Source organism: Perca fluviatilis, chromosome 19, assembly GCF_010015445.1.
Source record: "Perca fluviatilis chromosome 19, GENO_Pfluv_1.0, whole genome shotgun sequence".
Classification (NCBI taxonomy): Eukaryota; Metazoa; Chordata; class Actinopteri; order Perciformes; family Percidae; genus Perca; species Perca fluviatilis.
This window is the reverse complement of record NC_053130.1, coordinates 14,825,445-14,842,956: the sequence shown is the minus strand read 5'-3', so window position 1 is coordinate 14,842,956 and position 17,512 is coordinate 14,825,445. Positions and strand designations below refer to the sequence as shown.

Sequence of the window (17,512 nt, the reverse complement as noted above, 5' to 3'; positions counted from 1 at the left end):
TGAATGTTTGTAAAGCACATTTCTGTAAAATATATCTCAACAACACTAACTGACTACTTGAAAGCTCTGCTTTTTATTCAACAGTCACCCTGTGCTGTTGAAAGATGTTGGTTGAATAAAGAGGAGAATCTTTCATTAGTGAGTGTGTTTTCCCGTGTTATTTTTTCCCATTTGGTCCTTTGTATAATTTCAACACCTACAGTAGATGACTAGTGGAATAATGAGTCACTTTTTTAGCATGGCACATTTCTTGCAGGATTGCATCAAAGTGCTTTATAAGAGCAACACAAACAAAAATAACACATTAGCAAGAAGCTAGTCTCTATCTCTGCAAGTTGTTTTTCATTCCATAAGGCAAAAGGCTGCCCGAGAGGTAGAAAATCAATCTAAGAACGCAAGGTATGCTTTCGAGATGCAGTCATGCGAAGGATAACTGATTTGCAGTTAATCGGCTAAAGAATGCCAAACCACTGGTATGGTGCTTTAAAATCTGTCTCAGTCAAGTCTCTAATGGATTTTTTCATCCTAGATACAACATGTTGTTTTTGTTTGTGTCCAGATCCTCTGATTATGGAAGCACCTACACCAAACTCAACGACAAAGTGGGCTCAAGGACAGTTTTAAGTTACCTGTACGTCTGCCCTACCAACAAACAGAAGGTCAGCATTTCCCTGTTGCTTTTATCTCTCTGTCTGATCTCTCACAAGCACTGTCCTGACATCAAATTACATTTTTTTTTTAAATTGCTGCCAAATGACAGTATCTTTGTCTCTCTCTCCCTCTTCTAATGCCTATACTTTGTCTGGCCCTCTGTACTTTAGATAATGATGCTTAGCGACCCAGAGGTAGAGAGCGCTGTTCTCATCAGTTCAGATGAAGGGGCAAGCTTTGAGAAGCATCCCATTAACTTTAATATCCTGAGCCTGCTCTTCCACCCTGCACAGGAGAACTGGATACTGGCTTACAGTCATGACAACAAGGTAGCTTCTGAGTGAATCCACAATGAAGATAATATATGACCGGTTTTGTTTTTATTTTATTTATTATTATGTATTATTTATTTATGTGATTCTGCTGTGGATGTGATGATAGCTGTGCTGCTCATTAACATTATCTTCCTCCTCAAACATTTAAGTGTGATGAAGATGGGACCCAATTTTATCTTGCAGCTGTACAGTTCAATGGACTTTGGGAGAAAATGGCAGCTTGTTCACGACAATGTGATGCCGGGACGATTCTACTGGTATGATTACGTGCATCTTATTTTTCTATAGTGATTGATTGTAATTTGCATAATGATAGTGTTCATGATCCCTATGCTGCCAGAAGGATCCAGTGACCTATGTCTAAAACAGATCTCCCCCATGGCAGTCAAGCACAAAACTGATTATATCCATGTCACGTAGACCTGAAGAAATATTGTTCTTCTTTTTCCATTGCACAAACATGACATGCTGTTTTTGTTGTCGCTGTCATTTAGTAATCTCGACTGCTCGGGCACAAGGCAGTGAATAATGATGTGAGCCCATGTATCCCTGTTTGTCATGGTACGTGTCAAGCCCAAGAGTGTTTTAGCTGTGAAAGAAAGGACATTGGTTGGAGGACATCCTCTCCACATGCATGAACAGCGAGACGTTAGATAAATAAGAACAGCGCAGCAGGTATAGCGGTACCCGAAACAATGCATTATTTGTGCTCTTGAAAACCATTCCTTCATGCACATTATGTCAGATAGTTATTTTTCACATTGGTGTTGCAGCCACCAACAATTTCATAACAACACACATTTGCCATGGTAGATACTGTATGTCTCGGAATACCTATTGTTCTTGGGTCCTGTGCTGATGCTTTGGTGCACTGAGATTAATTGCCGCTGGTGGCGCAGATTCTACACTGACTGATTTACAGGAGATAAAGACATCTTTCTACGGGTTTCAAAGAATAGGGATGTCCATCTGCAGCTGTGATACTGAACCTGACCTCCCTATCTTTTATCTCATTCTCATTTTCCCTTTTCTTCCCCATCTTCACTTCTGTCTGCTCCATCTATCTTCTCCTCCTCACACTCTTTCAAGGGCGGTAATGGGGCTGGACAGAGAATCAGATGTGGTCCACATCGAGACGCGCATCGCGAAAGGCCGTGAGTGCTGCACTCCATTCCACCGCTGTAGGAAGACCCACAGGACCCCTTGCTTTTCATTTAGAGCGAGGTCATGGGAAAGTTCTGTTGTTCAGATTGGTCCCTGAAGTCTAGTAAAGCAGAATAGGTGTCTCCTGACAAAAATGGAGAGTTTTAGTGGGTTGATGGATGTTTCTTCTTTAATCTATCCCCTGTGTCTCATAGACAAATCTCAACTCCCCCCTTCTAAAAAGCATGGTGTATTCTGTCAAGCCAATTTCAGGGGTTTCCTGCAATGGAAAAGATACTCATATTTATCCTGTGGTGAGAAAATGTGTCTCTGAATTAGCATACAAACTCTTCTTGTCTCATATAAATACTGCATTAGTCTTAAATCTCAGGTAATTTGAAATGTAAAAGGGCAGATTTCTACATTATTTCTCTAGTTACCTTAGATTAAAGTTGTTTCAGAACTGTGAACTATGTGTAGCATTACGCATAATGTCTAGCTGCTCCAGTGCATACAGAGTACACTTTGAAGGTGTAAATGGTTGTAATTTACTTCTGATTGATTTCCTTTCGCCTCTCTCCAGGCGCCCAGTATGTGAAGTGCAGAGCCCAACGATGCACAGAAGGCAACAGACTGTACCTCTTTCCTGGACATGTAGACACCAACTCACTGGTTGTGCAGGATGAATATGTTTTCACACAGGTTTGCATAGTAATAGATTACTTTTCTTTTTCTCTTGCATCTTTTCACACAAAGGCTTCTGTCTTTGTGAACTTTGATTTTCTTGTTTTATATATTTTTTTATTTTGGTCTCTTGTGCATCCAGTTCATGCTTTTCCATCAAAACCCACATAATGGCTTTCCCCAACACACCTGTTCCCCACTTGCCCAATGTGTGTTTTGATTATGTTTTGTCTCGTTCATGTGAAGGCACGCTCAGTGTTTGAGTTTCCGTACAGACATACTCCATTCCTGAAAAATGTGTTTGCTAGCTGAGCTCACACGGCAAAGGAACTGTGAATAGACAGGTTGGTGTCCTTATTACTATTCACTCTGACTTTGACTCCAATTAGACACTGGCAGTCAGGGTCATCATTAGAAATTTAATTTTCAAATGCCCTCAGCTGTCATTGATTTCCATCCACAGCTAAGTCATTTTCTCTCTGCTGGTCAGCCTTGATGCATCTGCTCATCCTGTTAGACTCCAGTTAAGTTTCAGGAAAATAAAAAAAATCAAATGATATAGTTTTTTAGGGCTCAGTGTTTGTAGTAAATCACTCTGCACTCTTACATTTCGAATAAACGCCCCTAAATGTTTGCTGTTCGATTTTAATTTATTTATCCACAGATTTAATCTTCTGATATGATATGATGTTGCAGCGGCAACACTTTAGCAGTGACCCAGTTTCACTTTCAACACACTTAATCCACAGACTTGATTGGAATGGCTGCGATGTAAGAATGAAAATGTATGAGAAAAAAAATATCACAGCATGATTCAGAAATGGTGATTCAATAAAATGCCCAAATTGCATTTAGCTGAGATGAGATTGACCGTCAAGGCAGAGGCAGACATGAGGAAGTTGTCTGGTGAAAATAACTGGCCACAGAGAGTGTCTGCGCGGCGCTGTGGTGGCACAGATGACTTTCTTGTGACTTTCATTGCTCGGGGCAGTTGGATTTAACTTGACAAAGAGTAATGAGGTTATCGATTGGGCTACAACGAAATAAGCAGTCTTCAACACCTACAAAGTCTCTTGGGAGAGAAGGAACAGCCAAGTGCAACATCCTCAAAAATGTGGCCTGGGAAAATGCAGCTCATTGATTTTCGATAGATTATTCCATTAGGGCCCTAATGTAGTGTGTTGGGGGACAAACACCATCCTTCTAGTTGATTAGAAAATAAGCAATCAAGTAGTGTTGCTCTGCCCTGTAAGTGGACGGGAAAGTGTTAGTGCATTAAGATCTTCAAGACACACTTCAGATAAAGCCAACACAATTTTCAGTGCCTCTTAGCGTTAGACTAATTGAGATAATTATAATACATGTAATTTCTGTTGTGCTTGTAATTTTAGTCTGCTTTTAACACTGGAGTAGAATTGCTAGATTCTGGTCAAGTCAGTCATGCATTGCAAATTAATACACCTCCTTCAGGAGACATTTTTAGCATTATGTCCTTATTTCACATTTGGGATGTGACTGTCTTGTTAAAAAAAACAAAAAAAAAAACACTCCCATCTCAATTTGTTTTTTCCTTTTCCGGACAATCTACAGTTTAAAGTCCTCTCTATGTAGGAAAAACTCATGGCATCAATCAAAATGTAAATAAAAGAGTCACTGACCTAAAAATAGAGGTGTTAGGTGAAGCGACAGTAAAACATGTATATCCGGTCTATTTAAAAAATGACAAAACTTCTTTGACTTAATTGCAAAGGTAACCAAGTCAGGACGAGCCAGCTACTTTGTCTCCTACATGAGAGAATCCTTCAAGCGGATGAAATTACCTAAATATTGTCTCCCAAAGGTAAGCAACATCACATAACTGTAAAAACATGAAAGTATTATCATAAAGAAAGATGATTAGTGTTTCTTTTGTAGAATACAAGTCGTACAAATGTTATTTTGTGAAAAAATTGCACACTTTATTACAGTAAAAAGCTCCTCAACAATACATGCACCTGTCATTCTCACCCGTTCTCTCTTTTCATCTGTCTCACTTTCTTTCATCAACACCTCCCTGCAGGATATGCATATAATCAGTACAGATGAGAAGCAGGTATTTGCTGCAGTCCAGGAGTGGAATCAGAACAACACCTACAGCCTGTATATCTCAGACTCCCCCGGGGTCTACTTCACCCTTTCGTTAGAGAACCTGAGAACCAGCAGAGGACCCGCCGGTAATCTACTGGTTGACTTTTATAAGGTGCGTAGTTAGTCTTGTTCATGGGTTGCTGCTGTCACTGCACCACTAATGCCTCTTTCACATATTCTACATAGTAGTAGAAAACATTGTTAGTTTAACCTGTGATTGTAATTAAAGTAGGTCAGCAACTACCAAATATTTTCATTTTCAATTAATCTGGCTATTATTTTCTCCATTAGTTGATTAGTCGTTTGTCTATAAAATGTTGTATCACATTTTTCACATCCTGAGGGGGACATATTCAAATTGCTTGTTTTATCTGATCAACAGAATAATGCCAAAGATATTCATTTTAATGTGATATAAAACAAAGAAAAGCAGCAAATCCTAACATTTTAGGAGTTAAAGGAGAATTCCGGTCGGTTTCAACACGTAGCTCTGTTGTTTGTAAATTTGGAGTGCTGTCAGTAGTGAGAAAAACGAAAAATTCTGTGTTGCCTACACCGTGTTATCCTCCTGCTAGCGTTAGCACTCAGGAGGCTGAAACCGGGCAAGTTTTAAACGTGCTTTTAGCCTCTTAACATGTTCGAAATGTCATTACAAGTGCCTACCCATATGAAGTGATTCCTTCCAAGTGAACACAGTGAATCTGACTGCAGTAGATGTGAAAGAAATGCATAAAAGTTGTGCTAATTCAGCTCTGTTTAGTTCCGGTTTTGAGACAGCAAGACTTGAGACTTGGGACCGTCTACAAACTTCAAAAATAGGCATATGCTTATTTATTTTAAATTAAGTGCTGTAGTACAACTAGCAGGAGACAAGTTATAATTGAGGTAAGTTTGGAGACCCTACCTTATTTAATCTGTTTTCTACTACTAAGTACATTTACTCAAATACTTATGTACAATTTTTAGGTACTTTACTTAAGTATTTCTACTTTATGCTGCTATACTTCTACTATACTACTTTTGAGAGGTAATAGTTGTCCTGGCTCCTCTACACATACCTTCCAGGATAGGAGAAAAAAACGGTCTTGGTTGTTTGCATTTCTTTAAACCAATCCTGGGAGTGGCGCTAACATTTGCACCCTGCAAAAGAAAACGCCACATACAGAATTAAATAAAGTTGTTCACACAATACAGTTCACACAAAACAGTAACGCAAGCTATTTAAATTAGCTGGTTACATGGTTAAATGTAATTTGCTCTTACCAGAGTATCGCAGTGTGTGGTTTGTCCATAACAAATACCCGCCAATCCCATTCAGATAGTAAATGCCGTAATCATATTATATATATATATATAACCTTATTGCACGATCCAAATTTTCTTAAAAACTTGACATTTTCAGCGTGTAGCTTGCTATCTCAAAGCCTTTTGTTCCGGTAGCAAAGGGATTTTAAGAACCGCAACACACATAGGATGTCAGGCTTTATATAATAATAATAATAATAATAATAATAATAATAATAATAATAATAATAAACAATAATAATAAACTAACATAAAAACAATAATAACAAGTGCCTTTCAGAATACTTTTGATACATTAAGTACATTTTGCTAATAATACTTATGTACATTAACATTTTGAAAGCAAGACTTTTACTTCTAGAGTATTTTTACACAGTGGTATTGCTTATTCTACTTCATGATAAATTTTCTGTTAATCTACTAATCGAGTAATCCTCTTAACTCTAAAGCACCATGAATATGATTGTTATTGTACATTGGGAAAGTACCATAGACAATAAATGCATCTTTGCTGTTTTCCTTCACAGGTTGAGGGGATAAATGGCATGTATCTTGCCAACAAACTGTTGGACAATCATGTCAAGACTTTCATCACATACAACAAGGGACAAACATGGGCCCTGCTGCCAGCTCCTGCCGCTGATGTGGCTGGAAATAACCTTCACTGCATTCTGGTGAGTTTGAGCTTTTGGGCAGGAGTGAATGAATGCTCTTATTCAATGCGAAAGGAAGCTTATGAAATATATAATTTATCAAATATTTCAACCTCATCAGCTGTGCTTTGGATGTTCTTTGATTCCGAGTCATATTTGCTAAATCAGCCTCCTGAATGGGCGAGGAGATGCTCAGCTGGAATATTCTCATTATCAGTGTAACGCACAGAGTGTCATCATGTATAGTTTCAGGGGTCCAGACTTTCCATTAACCTCTGTGATTTCAATTTACTACCCGTAGTCACACTGGACTAATGAATGTTAGATTACACTGAATTACATTATGCTTCCGTGTTGTTAATCAGCAGGTATGATATGAATCTAATCCGGTCAGTATGTTCTTTATAGTCTGTTTAAAATAATGTAAATTGTTCAGTTAATAGCAGGTTACTGCATTCCTCCTTGTCATACAAATGACCATTTTGCTCTTGGCTACTTTCAACCCAGTCTCACGGCAGTTTGTCAAATGGTCACGTTATTTAATCTATTGATTCGTGTTCACAGGGACGTTTTTGTCATATTTTTCGTGGTGGCCAGCACGAAAATGTAAACTAATGTATTTAAATGGGAAGCATATGTCGTGGGCACAGCACGACTATGGTAGCGAGTAGTATGAAATTCCAAAAATCCGCGTAAGGAGGTTGGTTGGGGTGGTGGATGGGTCAAACAATTCAGGACTTTCACCCCAGAGGCCGGGGATCGCGTCCCGTGTGTGGCGTTTTTTTTCCCCGTTAACCGTCCTGTTATTGTTGCGCGTTCCCTGCGGCCGTCTCCCGGCGTGTGAGGCGTCCTTTCCCCGTTGTTTTTTTCCTTAACCCAACCTCCGCCATCCCGTTATTGTCGCGCGACCCCGTGGCCGTGTCCCGGCGTGTGAGTTAATCTCCGTATAGACCATTTTGTGCTGGCCACCACGAAAAAAACGAGAAAAACGTCCCCGTGAACACAAATCAATAGATTAAAAATAACGTGACCATTTGACGAACTGCCGTGAGACTGGGTTGCTACTTTCTGACCCCCGTCCAACCTCTGCTGTTTGAAAAGCTGTATTGATGTTTTTCAATGTGCTTTAGTCTGACAGATGAGTGAAAATGATTTGAATCAATTTTGCCAGTTTTATCAGTGCATCTTTGAGAATTCTAATTACATGCCTTGTTTGCTTTAGAATGAAACAATTCAAATGCCCTCTGTGTCCCCTCAGCCATTTTCTGTCTTTTTATTCCAGGCAGAGGAGATGAGAGGAACAAAGTATCTTTGTTTTATAAATGCTATCTGAAAATGTTAGCACTTTCCTCTCAACAGGAAGCATAGTTGGAAGGCAAAGCTAATTATAAGTGCTTCTGTGAAGATCTGTCTGATAAATATTGTCTCAACCTGTGCTCCATTGGAATCCGTTTTGTTGACAGCCATTTTGTTCGCTGCATCTTCATCTGGAGATGTCGGAGAATCCCTACACATCTGGACCCATCACCAGCAAAAAGTCTGTGCCAGGAATCATTGTGGCTACAGGTATAGAGTTACCTGAAGGAAGTGCATTTGATTTATAGAATAAACTGATTAGATTAGACCAGAGGTATCCCTACTTTCTCAGAAAATGCATTTTAGTAGTGCAACTACAAATACACACAAAACTAATCACACAGTGCCCTCTTTCTGTCATTGAAATCAGATACTGAAACTTCAACTCCTAAATCTCATATTTTGGGTGAGATGATTAGGTTGCAGACATAAATATATATCCTCTAGTAGAAAATGAGGACATATATGGATTCACAAAATAACTCTTAACGATTTTATGAGGTGATTGTGCATAGGGATTGTGCATTGTGTGTTAGGGAGTCTTTGCTATGTAAATACACACTGAGTGAAATTATTCATGTTTTTGTACTCAGGGAATATCGGAAAAGAGCTGTCCTCCACTAACCTTGGGATGTTTATAACATCTGATGCAGGAAATAGCTGGAGACAGGTGGGTCTACACACACACACACCGCATGCATTTACCTTAAACGGATTATGTATTGTTATTGAAAGTGAGCTGTCATGAGCAGAGCAAATGTGTTTTTTCAATGTGCACCAATACAGATTTTTGATGAAGAGCACAACGTTTGGTTTCTTGACAATGGAGGGGCTTTGCTGGCAGTCTTACATGCAGCGAAGCCTATTCGACACTTATGGTAGGTGTAGCTACTGCTCAACAATAGCTGACATCATAATTACTGTAGGTATGAACTGTAGGAGTTGGACTTGTAGTGGGAAATTACCTGGGTATAATTTCAGGTTTCTCTTCTGTGTTTGATGCAGCATATGATTACATTTAATGTTTTGAAATGCTGATGGGCCAAGTTTGCATGATTATTGTATCGGCACTGCAGCTTCACAACTGCCAGAATCATTTACAACAGCAGAGAGTCTGTTATAGCTTTGTACTCTTGGTTGGATATGATGGTTTGAGTGCTTTTATGTAAATGAAAAGTGGAGCAGGGTGGAAATATGAGACTGAGAATGCTCTCATAAGTTCCACATATTGCAGGCGCTTTGTAACACTATCTACTTTGATGCCCCTGCACATTACTGCCCTGTCAAAAGTGATTAAGCTCTAGGAAAGGTGATTTGAAACCCCCAAAATCTATTTCTAATGTTACAACCTGAGTCATGTCTCTCTTTTCTGTTGTTTTGTCACCTTCAAAAATGTCCCTGGGCCGAGGAACATTTGTTCTATTGTTCAGCTCTGTGTCGAGATAATTTTTCACATTGAAGAGAATCTGAGGTGCTTAATTTTTCATCTGTGGCAAAAAGCTAAGTCACCCGAAATCTTTTATCATATTTCTTTGTGCCTTGTTTTTCACTGCTTAACCTCTGTGCTTGGGATGTTTAATGGTATACGCATAGAGAAGACAATATATTTAGCCACTGCAGAGAGATAAACATGGATGCATAGACAGAAGGACAGATGTTCATGCTTTGACATCTGTTGTTGTTTTTTTCCTGAAGGATAAGTCTAGACGAAGGAAAAAAATGGGACCGTCATAGTTTCTCCTTGGCACATCTGTATGTGGACGGAGTGTTAATGGAGCCAGAATCTGACAATCACATTATCACGTAAGGAAGAGACACACAAGTACAGTCCAGCAGAAATAAAACAAAATATTCTAAGGCTTAAAGAATTAGCTCTTCTATGAAACTTGTCTGTCAGCATAAATGACAGACTTCAGATTTGCATTTGGTGTTGTTACACCATCAGAAACGTGTATATTTTCAACTCAAAATAGTCTCATCTGAAATTTGCGTTTTGTTGAATCACTTTTTAGTTTCTTTGGACACTTCAGTCATCGGTCGGAGTGGCAGCTGATCAAGATTGACTACAAGGGCCTCTTTAACAGGAGATGCATGGATGGAGATTATCAAACATGGAACCTGCAAAATAAGGTAACAGGGATGTTAAACATTATTGATTCAGTGTCAGCTTCAAAAGATACATGTTTGTCTGTCGTCACTGTAAACACACAGCAGCAACACTTGCTTAATGCATGAACAAAAATCTTTCTTTCTGTCGATCTTTACTTCCCAGAGTTTCTTTCAATCTTGTAAAAAACGACATGATCTTTTTATTTGTTTGATAGGGAGAGCTGTGTGTGATGGGTGAGAAGCAGACCTATATGAAGCGCAGGCCAGGCAACCGTTGCATGCTTGCCCAGGACTATTCAAGGATCTCTTTCTCAGAGCCATGCCCCTGCACAGCCTATGATTTTGAATGGTAATGACTTCTTCTCTCAGCTTTCCCAACTGGGACTATACTGTAACTGAGACTTTTATCCTCAGTAATCGGATCCTTCATTTCTTTCAGACCATGTTTACCAAATACCCCCTCTCCTTTGAAAATCTAATTCACTTATACTTAATTACGACTGCTTGTAGACATTTGTAATCAAAAACAGAAGTATCAGTTTGCAGAACTTCGTATGCCTTAATATCCATCTTACATGGCACATTTACTGGAAAACGAATAGGACTGAATTCATCGAATCTAATTATAGTTTTGAAATTGTAGATGGGAGTTTGGAACTTTTAATCGTGCTACTGTAATTTGCATAATGTCAAGTGACTTAGTAGAATTCAATTAATAATGAATCACAAAATTAATTTTAAATATCTTTTATCCATCTGTCTGAAATTCTGTTTGATCCTGCTTGTCTGACAATCATGTCTCTAGTTATAGTCTTAAAATATGCCATGAAGCGCCAACTGCAAAGCATTTGCCCCACTACAAAAGCTTGTAGAAGCTAGATTATTTTAGTAGCAGTGTTTATCATTTAAGAAGTATCGTGTTTTTTTGGCAGTGATTATGGCTGGGAACGCCAGGCAGGTGGGAAGTGCTCCCCTGCTTTTTGGTTTAATCCGAATGGTGTGGCTAAAAGCTGCAGCACCAGCCAAAGCTTTCTTAACAGCACAGGGTAAGTGGCCCCTAATGTTCATTCCATCACAAAACAGTATTATTCCATTTCAGCTTGTTTGTCACGTTGTCTCAAACACAAACATAAAATAATAGTTCACTTCCTCAGTGGTTCAGAAAAGAGCCTCTGAGATGAGCTGAAAAATGTAACCTAGACTGTGTCCTAGTTCCATAATACATAATAATGCTGAGCCACTTTTGAGTATGCAATGTGTTCACACTCAAAAAGTGACACAATTAAGTATACTCAAAGAGGCCAGTATGCATACTATTGTAAATCTGTGTGCTGTTGATTGACACTTTTGTCCCACAACGAATTGCAGAATTGAAACCGAGGAGCTGCTCAGAACTGGAAAATGTTTTAATAAATTCTGGATGCTAGTGAAAGTTCCAGAAACATAAATACAAAAAACAAAACAAAAAAATATTAAACATTTGTTAAAACATTTTGCTTTCTCTATGTGAAATTGAATTGGCAGTAGCATTATAAGTTGCTGTATGATGGATATCCATTGCCACAAGTCTCCATTCACTGAAGTACATAGATTTATGCAAAGTTATATACTATGGAAATTAGCATGCATGCAATATGGGATTATGACAAAAAACTTTTTTTATTTTATGCTTCAAAGGTATCGAAAGGTTTTGTCCAATAACTGTAAGGAGGAAGGGAGGAATGTGTACTCGCCCAAAAGGCAGTTGTGTCGTCCCAGACCACCTCGAGGCCTCCGGCTGTCCACCAATCAAGGGGAGCTCAGCGCCACTGTTGGAAGCAACGTTACTTTCATGGTCTACCTTGACGATGTGAGTCCAATCCCTCTCTATCATCACTTCTGACCCACTAGAGTGTGTGGTGGCCGGTGTCTATATCTGCAGAGACCCTGCCCTCTGCCTGTATTTTGTCTTTTCTTGTAATTTTGCTGTGTTCAGGACCTTTCTGAGCGTTTCTCTGCCCCTCACTCTGCCTCCAGCTGTCACTCCTCTGCCTCTTCTCCCTCGGGGCTCTGTTCTGCCCTGGCTGACAATGTAATCAGTGTCGTCTAAGTCTTAGCTTGGGAAGCTCCGCTAAATTCTCCTGTCTGGAAGCAAATACTACGCCCATAAAGCTAGACTAAAGATAACTTGCTGGCTAGTGTCGTTGCCGGGAAGGAGGGGTCAACTTTGAGTGTTCACAAATCCTACTAATTCTGCCTTTAACTATTAGACAAATTAAGATTTTGACCTGATGATAGCACTAAATGAAAACTCAGAGGATCACCATTATTAGAGGGGCATGAAGGTGTGTACAAATTACATGGCAATCAATCTATTATATTTTCAAGATATTTAACACAAACCAAAAATGCCAACCTAATGGTGGTGCAAGAGGAACAGTCAGGGGATAACCAACGTCAGGTGAATGTGTCCACCAAATTTCATGTAAATCTGTCTAATAGTTGTTGAGATATTTCAGTCTAGAGCCACTAACATGGCTTAAAGCATAACTCTCGCCAAAATGCAACCTAGGGTCTTTTTGTGAACATACCCGAGTCAAACTTTCGTTTAAAAGCATAATTAGGACGGAAACGCTACTTTTAAGATTTGCCGTATTCTCGTTTTCGGTCAAATGGCCTTTTGAATGGGAGAGCTAGAGGCATTACTATGATAGCATCAAAATCACTATTTTTAAAACACCAAGAAGGCTCGACACAACATGAAACTAAAGTATCACCAGCGGTAGTGCTGTGCAATTAATCGAAATTTAATCGTGATTATGATTTCGGCTCCCAATGATCACAAAAACAGAATAATCGAGAAAAACAATTATTTAGCTCATTACGTTTTGCAAATAAACTCTTATTTTCTCTTGTGTTCTGAATGAAAAAATAAAGTTTAAATAGGAAAAGTATTAAGGCAAATTTCACAGTTGTGTTTTTTTACTGTTGATTTATTTAACTTTTTCCACTGTTTTTTTTTTTAAGTTCAATAATTGCACCATCTTTCCAGAACTCAACGCGTAATCGTGTTAAATTATCGTGATTTCAATATTGACCGAAATAATCGTGATTATATTTTTTTCCATAATCGAGCAGCCCTAACCAGCGGCTCTACACATGAACTCGAGCATTGAGAACATTGTTTGTGTAGACAGAGTTTACTAAAAAAAAAAAAAAAGGTTTTTCTGTTAGCTGTTGGTTTTTCCGGTTGCCGACATCTTGCTAGTCAAAAAGAGTCGATCTCAGAATGCAACGTGACAGAGAGCCAGCTTTTTTCTGGTCCTGGTAGCTCTCCTATTTTTAAGATTATTTTTTGGGCATTTTAAGCCTTTATTTTTATAGGACAGCTGAAGACATGAAAGGGGAGAGAGATGGGAATGACATGCAGCAAAGGGCCACAGGTCGGAGTTGAACCCAGGCCCGCTCCGTCGAGGAATAAACCTCTATATACAGCCGCCTGCTCTACCAACTGAGCTATCCGTGCGCCCTCTGTAGTTCTCCTTTTACTTTATTCTTCTTTTCTCAGTTGAGTTTCTGTCTCTTTCCATTCATATTCATCTGCAGAGAGTTTGTGACACGGTTTATAGGTCATCTCAGCCAAAGCACTTAGTGGACTGTGCTTACTTCACTTGTATGTGGTCTAATTGAAGTATCCTGACCTAAGCCGCGGTGACAGATGCCATGTCTTACCGTCTGTCCACAGGGAGACTCGCTGAGGACCAGCATCCAGCTAGACTTTGGAGACGGCATCAAGATCACATACTCTAACCTGAGCAGGACGGATGATGGCATCAACCACATCTACAGAACGACTGGGATTTACCGAGTGACAGCTTCTGCTGAAAACAACCTGGGATCTGACAGCAGCACACTGTTTTTACACATCACCAGTATGTGAATAAGAAACATCATTACTCATTCCTGCGGCAGTGCATATAGCATGAATCTCTCCTCTTTCATGGATAGTCACGTTCCCACTCAGCTGAATTTCATTTCAGTCATGGCTGTATTACTTTTATGCATTTTAGCCTTGGAAAATGGAAAAACACTCCTGGAGCTAAATGTACATCAGCTGTGATCGAAGTAATACTCAGTGTTTTATGAATTTGTGTGTTTGCGTATGCCTGCATTGATTTGTTTGCACACATGTGTAATGCATGTATGTGTGGTGGTGTATGTGTTGCTGCCTCAGGTCCAGTGGAGCGTGTATATCTCTCCGCTCCTATTGTAGCCATCAGGGGGAAGAAGGTTAATCTGACCGTGGTGGTTTGGCCGAGTCACACCAGAACATTGGCCTTCTTCTGGTGGTTTGACAACAGCTCCGAGGTGAGAAGCTTCTCCTCCCACTCCCGCTATTGTTTCGCACACACTTTTTTGTCCTGTTTACTGCAGTATTTTCCATCTTCTCTTGATGTCCTCTCGTTGTTGTTTACAAAGTGTAAATCTACAGAGCTTTAACACAAATCATTTAAAATGTTGCTGCACGTGACTGCGCTGTCTTTCTGGAGGATCCAGCTAGGATGGCTGGTCATATTTATTTATCACGTTGATTGTGTTCACTGCAGTAACCCCTCATTATACAGTTTGTCAAGGGCTGCATGTACGTAGTATTCTATATTCGGCTGAGAGGATGCAGGATTTTCTGTGAAATTCTCTGTTTTTTTTCCTTTTTGAAATCCAGCCCATTATAACCTTGGAGGGAAGCATCTCATACACATTTCAGAGAGAAGGAAAGAACAAGGTCACGGTCCAAGTTGCTTCTGGGAGCACTATAATGCAGGATTCAAAAGTTATAACTGTTAAAGGTGAGTGGGGGAGACAGTCTTCAAAGCACTTTAATTGGTGCGATGCACATTACATGAATATGCAATACGCGATCTCGGGGAAAGTATGATGCTTCTCGGTCCACGCTGCGAACGGTGCCACGTTTATGTCAATGTGGACTTATCTAATGAATAAAATGTCACAGTAGGCGAACACGAGATTTTGAGAAGCAATTAACTTCAAGGGTATGTTGCCAAATGAGAAAAGACAAAACTGCACATCAGATTAATCAAAAACGAAACCAGAAGTAACATTCATATTCTAAAAGACATCACTTTGCCTTTTTTCCAGAGTTCTTCAGATCACTGCTGTTGTCGTTCTCGCCAGCTCTTGATGAGCACAACCCTGACATCCCGGAGTGGAGGGAGGACATAGGGCGGGTGGTGCGGACAGTTCTGTCACAGGTACATCGAGTCCATATTACTCTGAGGTCTTTCCTGGAGCCAACATCAGCCACCAGTGGCTTTCAGGCTCATTACTATTTTATACCTGTGTGCAGTGTTGATACGACGGTCTTGGCGTCTCTTTTTAGTTGATCTTTGAAGACAGTAACCTTACACGGTTATCTAGAGTAAATTTTAATTGAATCAGAAAATGTTGTTGGGTTGACGATTTTGAGTAGTATCAGTTCAAACTTTATACCAGCCTGTTGTGTTGTTCAGGTGTCTGGGGTTGCTGAAGATCAGCTGCTGGTGTCTTTGTATCCTGGACTTCCATCTTCAGCAGAGCTCTTTATTCTGCCTGATGAGCAAACATCAAGTGAGCACAAAAGAGGGAGTGAGGAGGCTCTAGAGATGGTAAGATGTCCAGAAATATATAACATTATCATGTGAACTTGTATTAAGTATAGCTGTTTCACTTCTACTGATATGACACAAAAATCATATACAGTATGACATCATTAAGTATTACAATTTTTTTTATTAAATTGGTTTAGGCCCTGGTTTTGTGTACTTTTATACTAGCTGCTACTGAATGTAAAGTGGCCAACAAATGACCAAAAAACGCTTAAAAGAATAATTTAATATTAATAACATTTGTTTATTTGCTTTTTTGCTGAGAGATAAGTTAGATCTAAAGCTCTAAAGCTAACAAATCAACACATATTATCTTGTTTGTTTATTCTGTACACATTAGAAATGTAAAATTTACAAGTTGTGGTTTAATGGGGCGTTAAACGCTTTAAGGTGTTAATTAGTCAAATTTCAGGTTCTTTGTAGGTGATTTTTTTAACTATGGAGAGCCAGGAGAGGGCCAGGCTAGCTGTTTCCCCCTGCTTACAGTCATTATGCTAAATGAATCTAATCGCCTCCTGGCTTAAGCTCCATACTCAACGTACAGACATGAGTGGTGTTAAAGGTCCCATGGCATGAAAATGTCACTTTATGGTTTTTTTTTAACATTAATATGAGTTCCCCTAGCCTGCCTATGGTCCCCCAGTGGCTAGAAATTGTGATAGGTGTAAACCAAGCTCTGGGTATTCTGCTCCGCCTTTGAAAAAATGAAAGCTCAGATGGGCCAATCTGGAATCTTCACTATATGTCGTCATAAGGGGAAAGGTTACCTCCCCTTTCTCTGCTTTGCCCGCCCAGAGAATTTGGCCCGCCCATTAGAAAGAGAGAGACATCATGGCTTGCAAACAAGCGAAACATGGCAGTTGGTCAAGGCCCCATCCTCCACCTTGCCCCCCCTCTCTCCTCCTTAATAGCATTTAAAGCTACAGACACAGAAATGGTAGCCTAGAAATCTAGACGCACCCTAGTGGCAGCAAATTTAATTTGCAGCCAGGGGGTCTAGGCACTCTCCGTTGACTTGCGAGCTGGAAAAACCAAACTCAGGTCAGGCCAATCACATCGTGTATAGAGTCGGTAGGCGGGGCTTATGGTTGCTGCTGCTGGGAACAGCAGTCTTCTGGAAGACTTGGAGTTAAGCTTTTCTTTGAGAAAAGAACAAAGAACAGCACTGAAATCATTCTTAAATAAGGAAGATGTCTTCGGAGTTTTGATGACCAGATACAGCAAAAGTTTAATCTATCAACTAGCTTCGCTACCTTCTTCGTTGCTCTGGTTGGTTGTAGCGCTATCCTATTGCATGCAGAGGGAATTTGAAAGACAACCGTTTATCCCGCCCCTCGCATTGAGCCCTGTCAATGGTGAGTTCCCAGACCCAACATCTTGATGTGGGTCTGGCCTGTCAGGCTACAGAAATGGCCCATCCTGAGGAAAGCTCATTGTGGGACTGGCTCTAGTGGCTGTAATTCTGTACCAAGGCTGAATTTCGGGAAAGAGACTTCAGATACAGTAT

The 17,512-nt window shown here is 39.8% G+C and overlaps 1 protein-coding gene across 2 annotated transcripts in view; it reads left to right on the top strand.

The window, feature by feature from the left end:
- Positions 1-17,512, top strand: part of sorcs3b (sortilin related VPS10 domain containing receptor 3b) — a 44,356-nt gene that overhangs the window by 20,371 nt on the left and 6,473 nt on the right. For both annotated transcript variants that reach the window (XM_039784651.1, XM_039784650.1), the window contains exons 3-23: positions 560-659; positions 822-980; positions 1,170-1,243; positions 2,076-2,140; positions 2,713-2,831; positions 4,564-4,653; positions 4,873-5,052; positions 6,773-6,919; positions 8,362-8,464; positions 8,848-8,924; positions 9,041-9,132; positions 9,950-10,057; positions 10,267-10,384; positions 10,579-10,712; positions 11,296-11,409; positions 12,041-12,212; positions 14,088-14,274; positions 14,577-14,710; positions 15,066-15,189; positions 15,500-15,612; positions 15,871-16,005. In XM_039784651.1, coding sequence (XP_039640585.1) covers positions 560-659; positions 822-980; positions 1,170-1,243; positions 2,076-2,140; positions 2,713-2,831; positions 4,564-4,653; positions 4,873-5,052; positions 6,773-6,919; positions 8,362-8,464; positions 8,848-8,924; positions 9,041-9,132; positions 9,950-10,057; positions 10,267-10,384; positions 10,579-10,712; positions 11,296-11,409; positions 12,041-12,212; positions 14,088-14,274; positions 14,577-14,710; positions 15,066-15,189; positions 15,500-15,612; positions 15,871-16,005 — 2,545 coding nt within the window. The remainder of the gene's footprint in view (positions 1-559; positions 660-821; positions 981-1,169; positions 1,244-2,075; positions 2,141-2,712; positions 2,832-4,563; positions 4,654-4,872; positions 5,053-6,772; positions 6,920-8,361; positions 8,465-8,847; positions 8,925-9,040; positions 9,133-9,949; positions 10,058-10,266; positions 10,385-10,578; positions 10,713-11,295; positions 11,410-12,040; positions 12,213-14,087; positions 14,275-14,576; positions 14,711-15,065; positions 15,190-15,499; positions 15,613-15,870; positions 16,006-17,512) is intronic.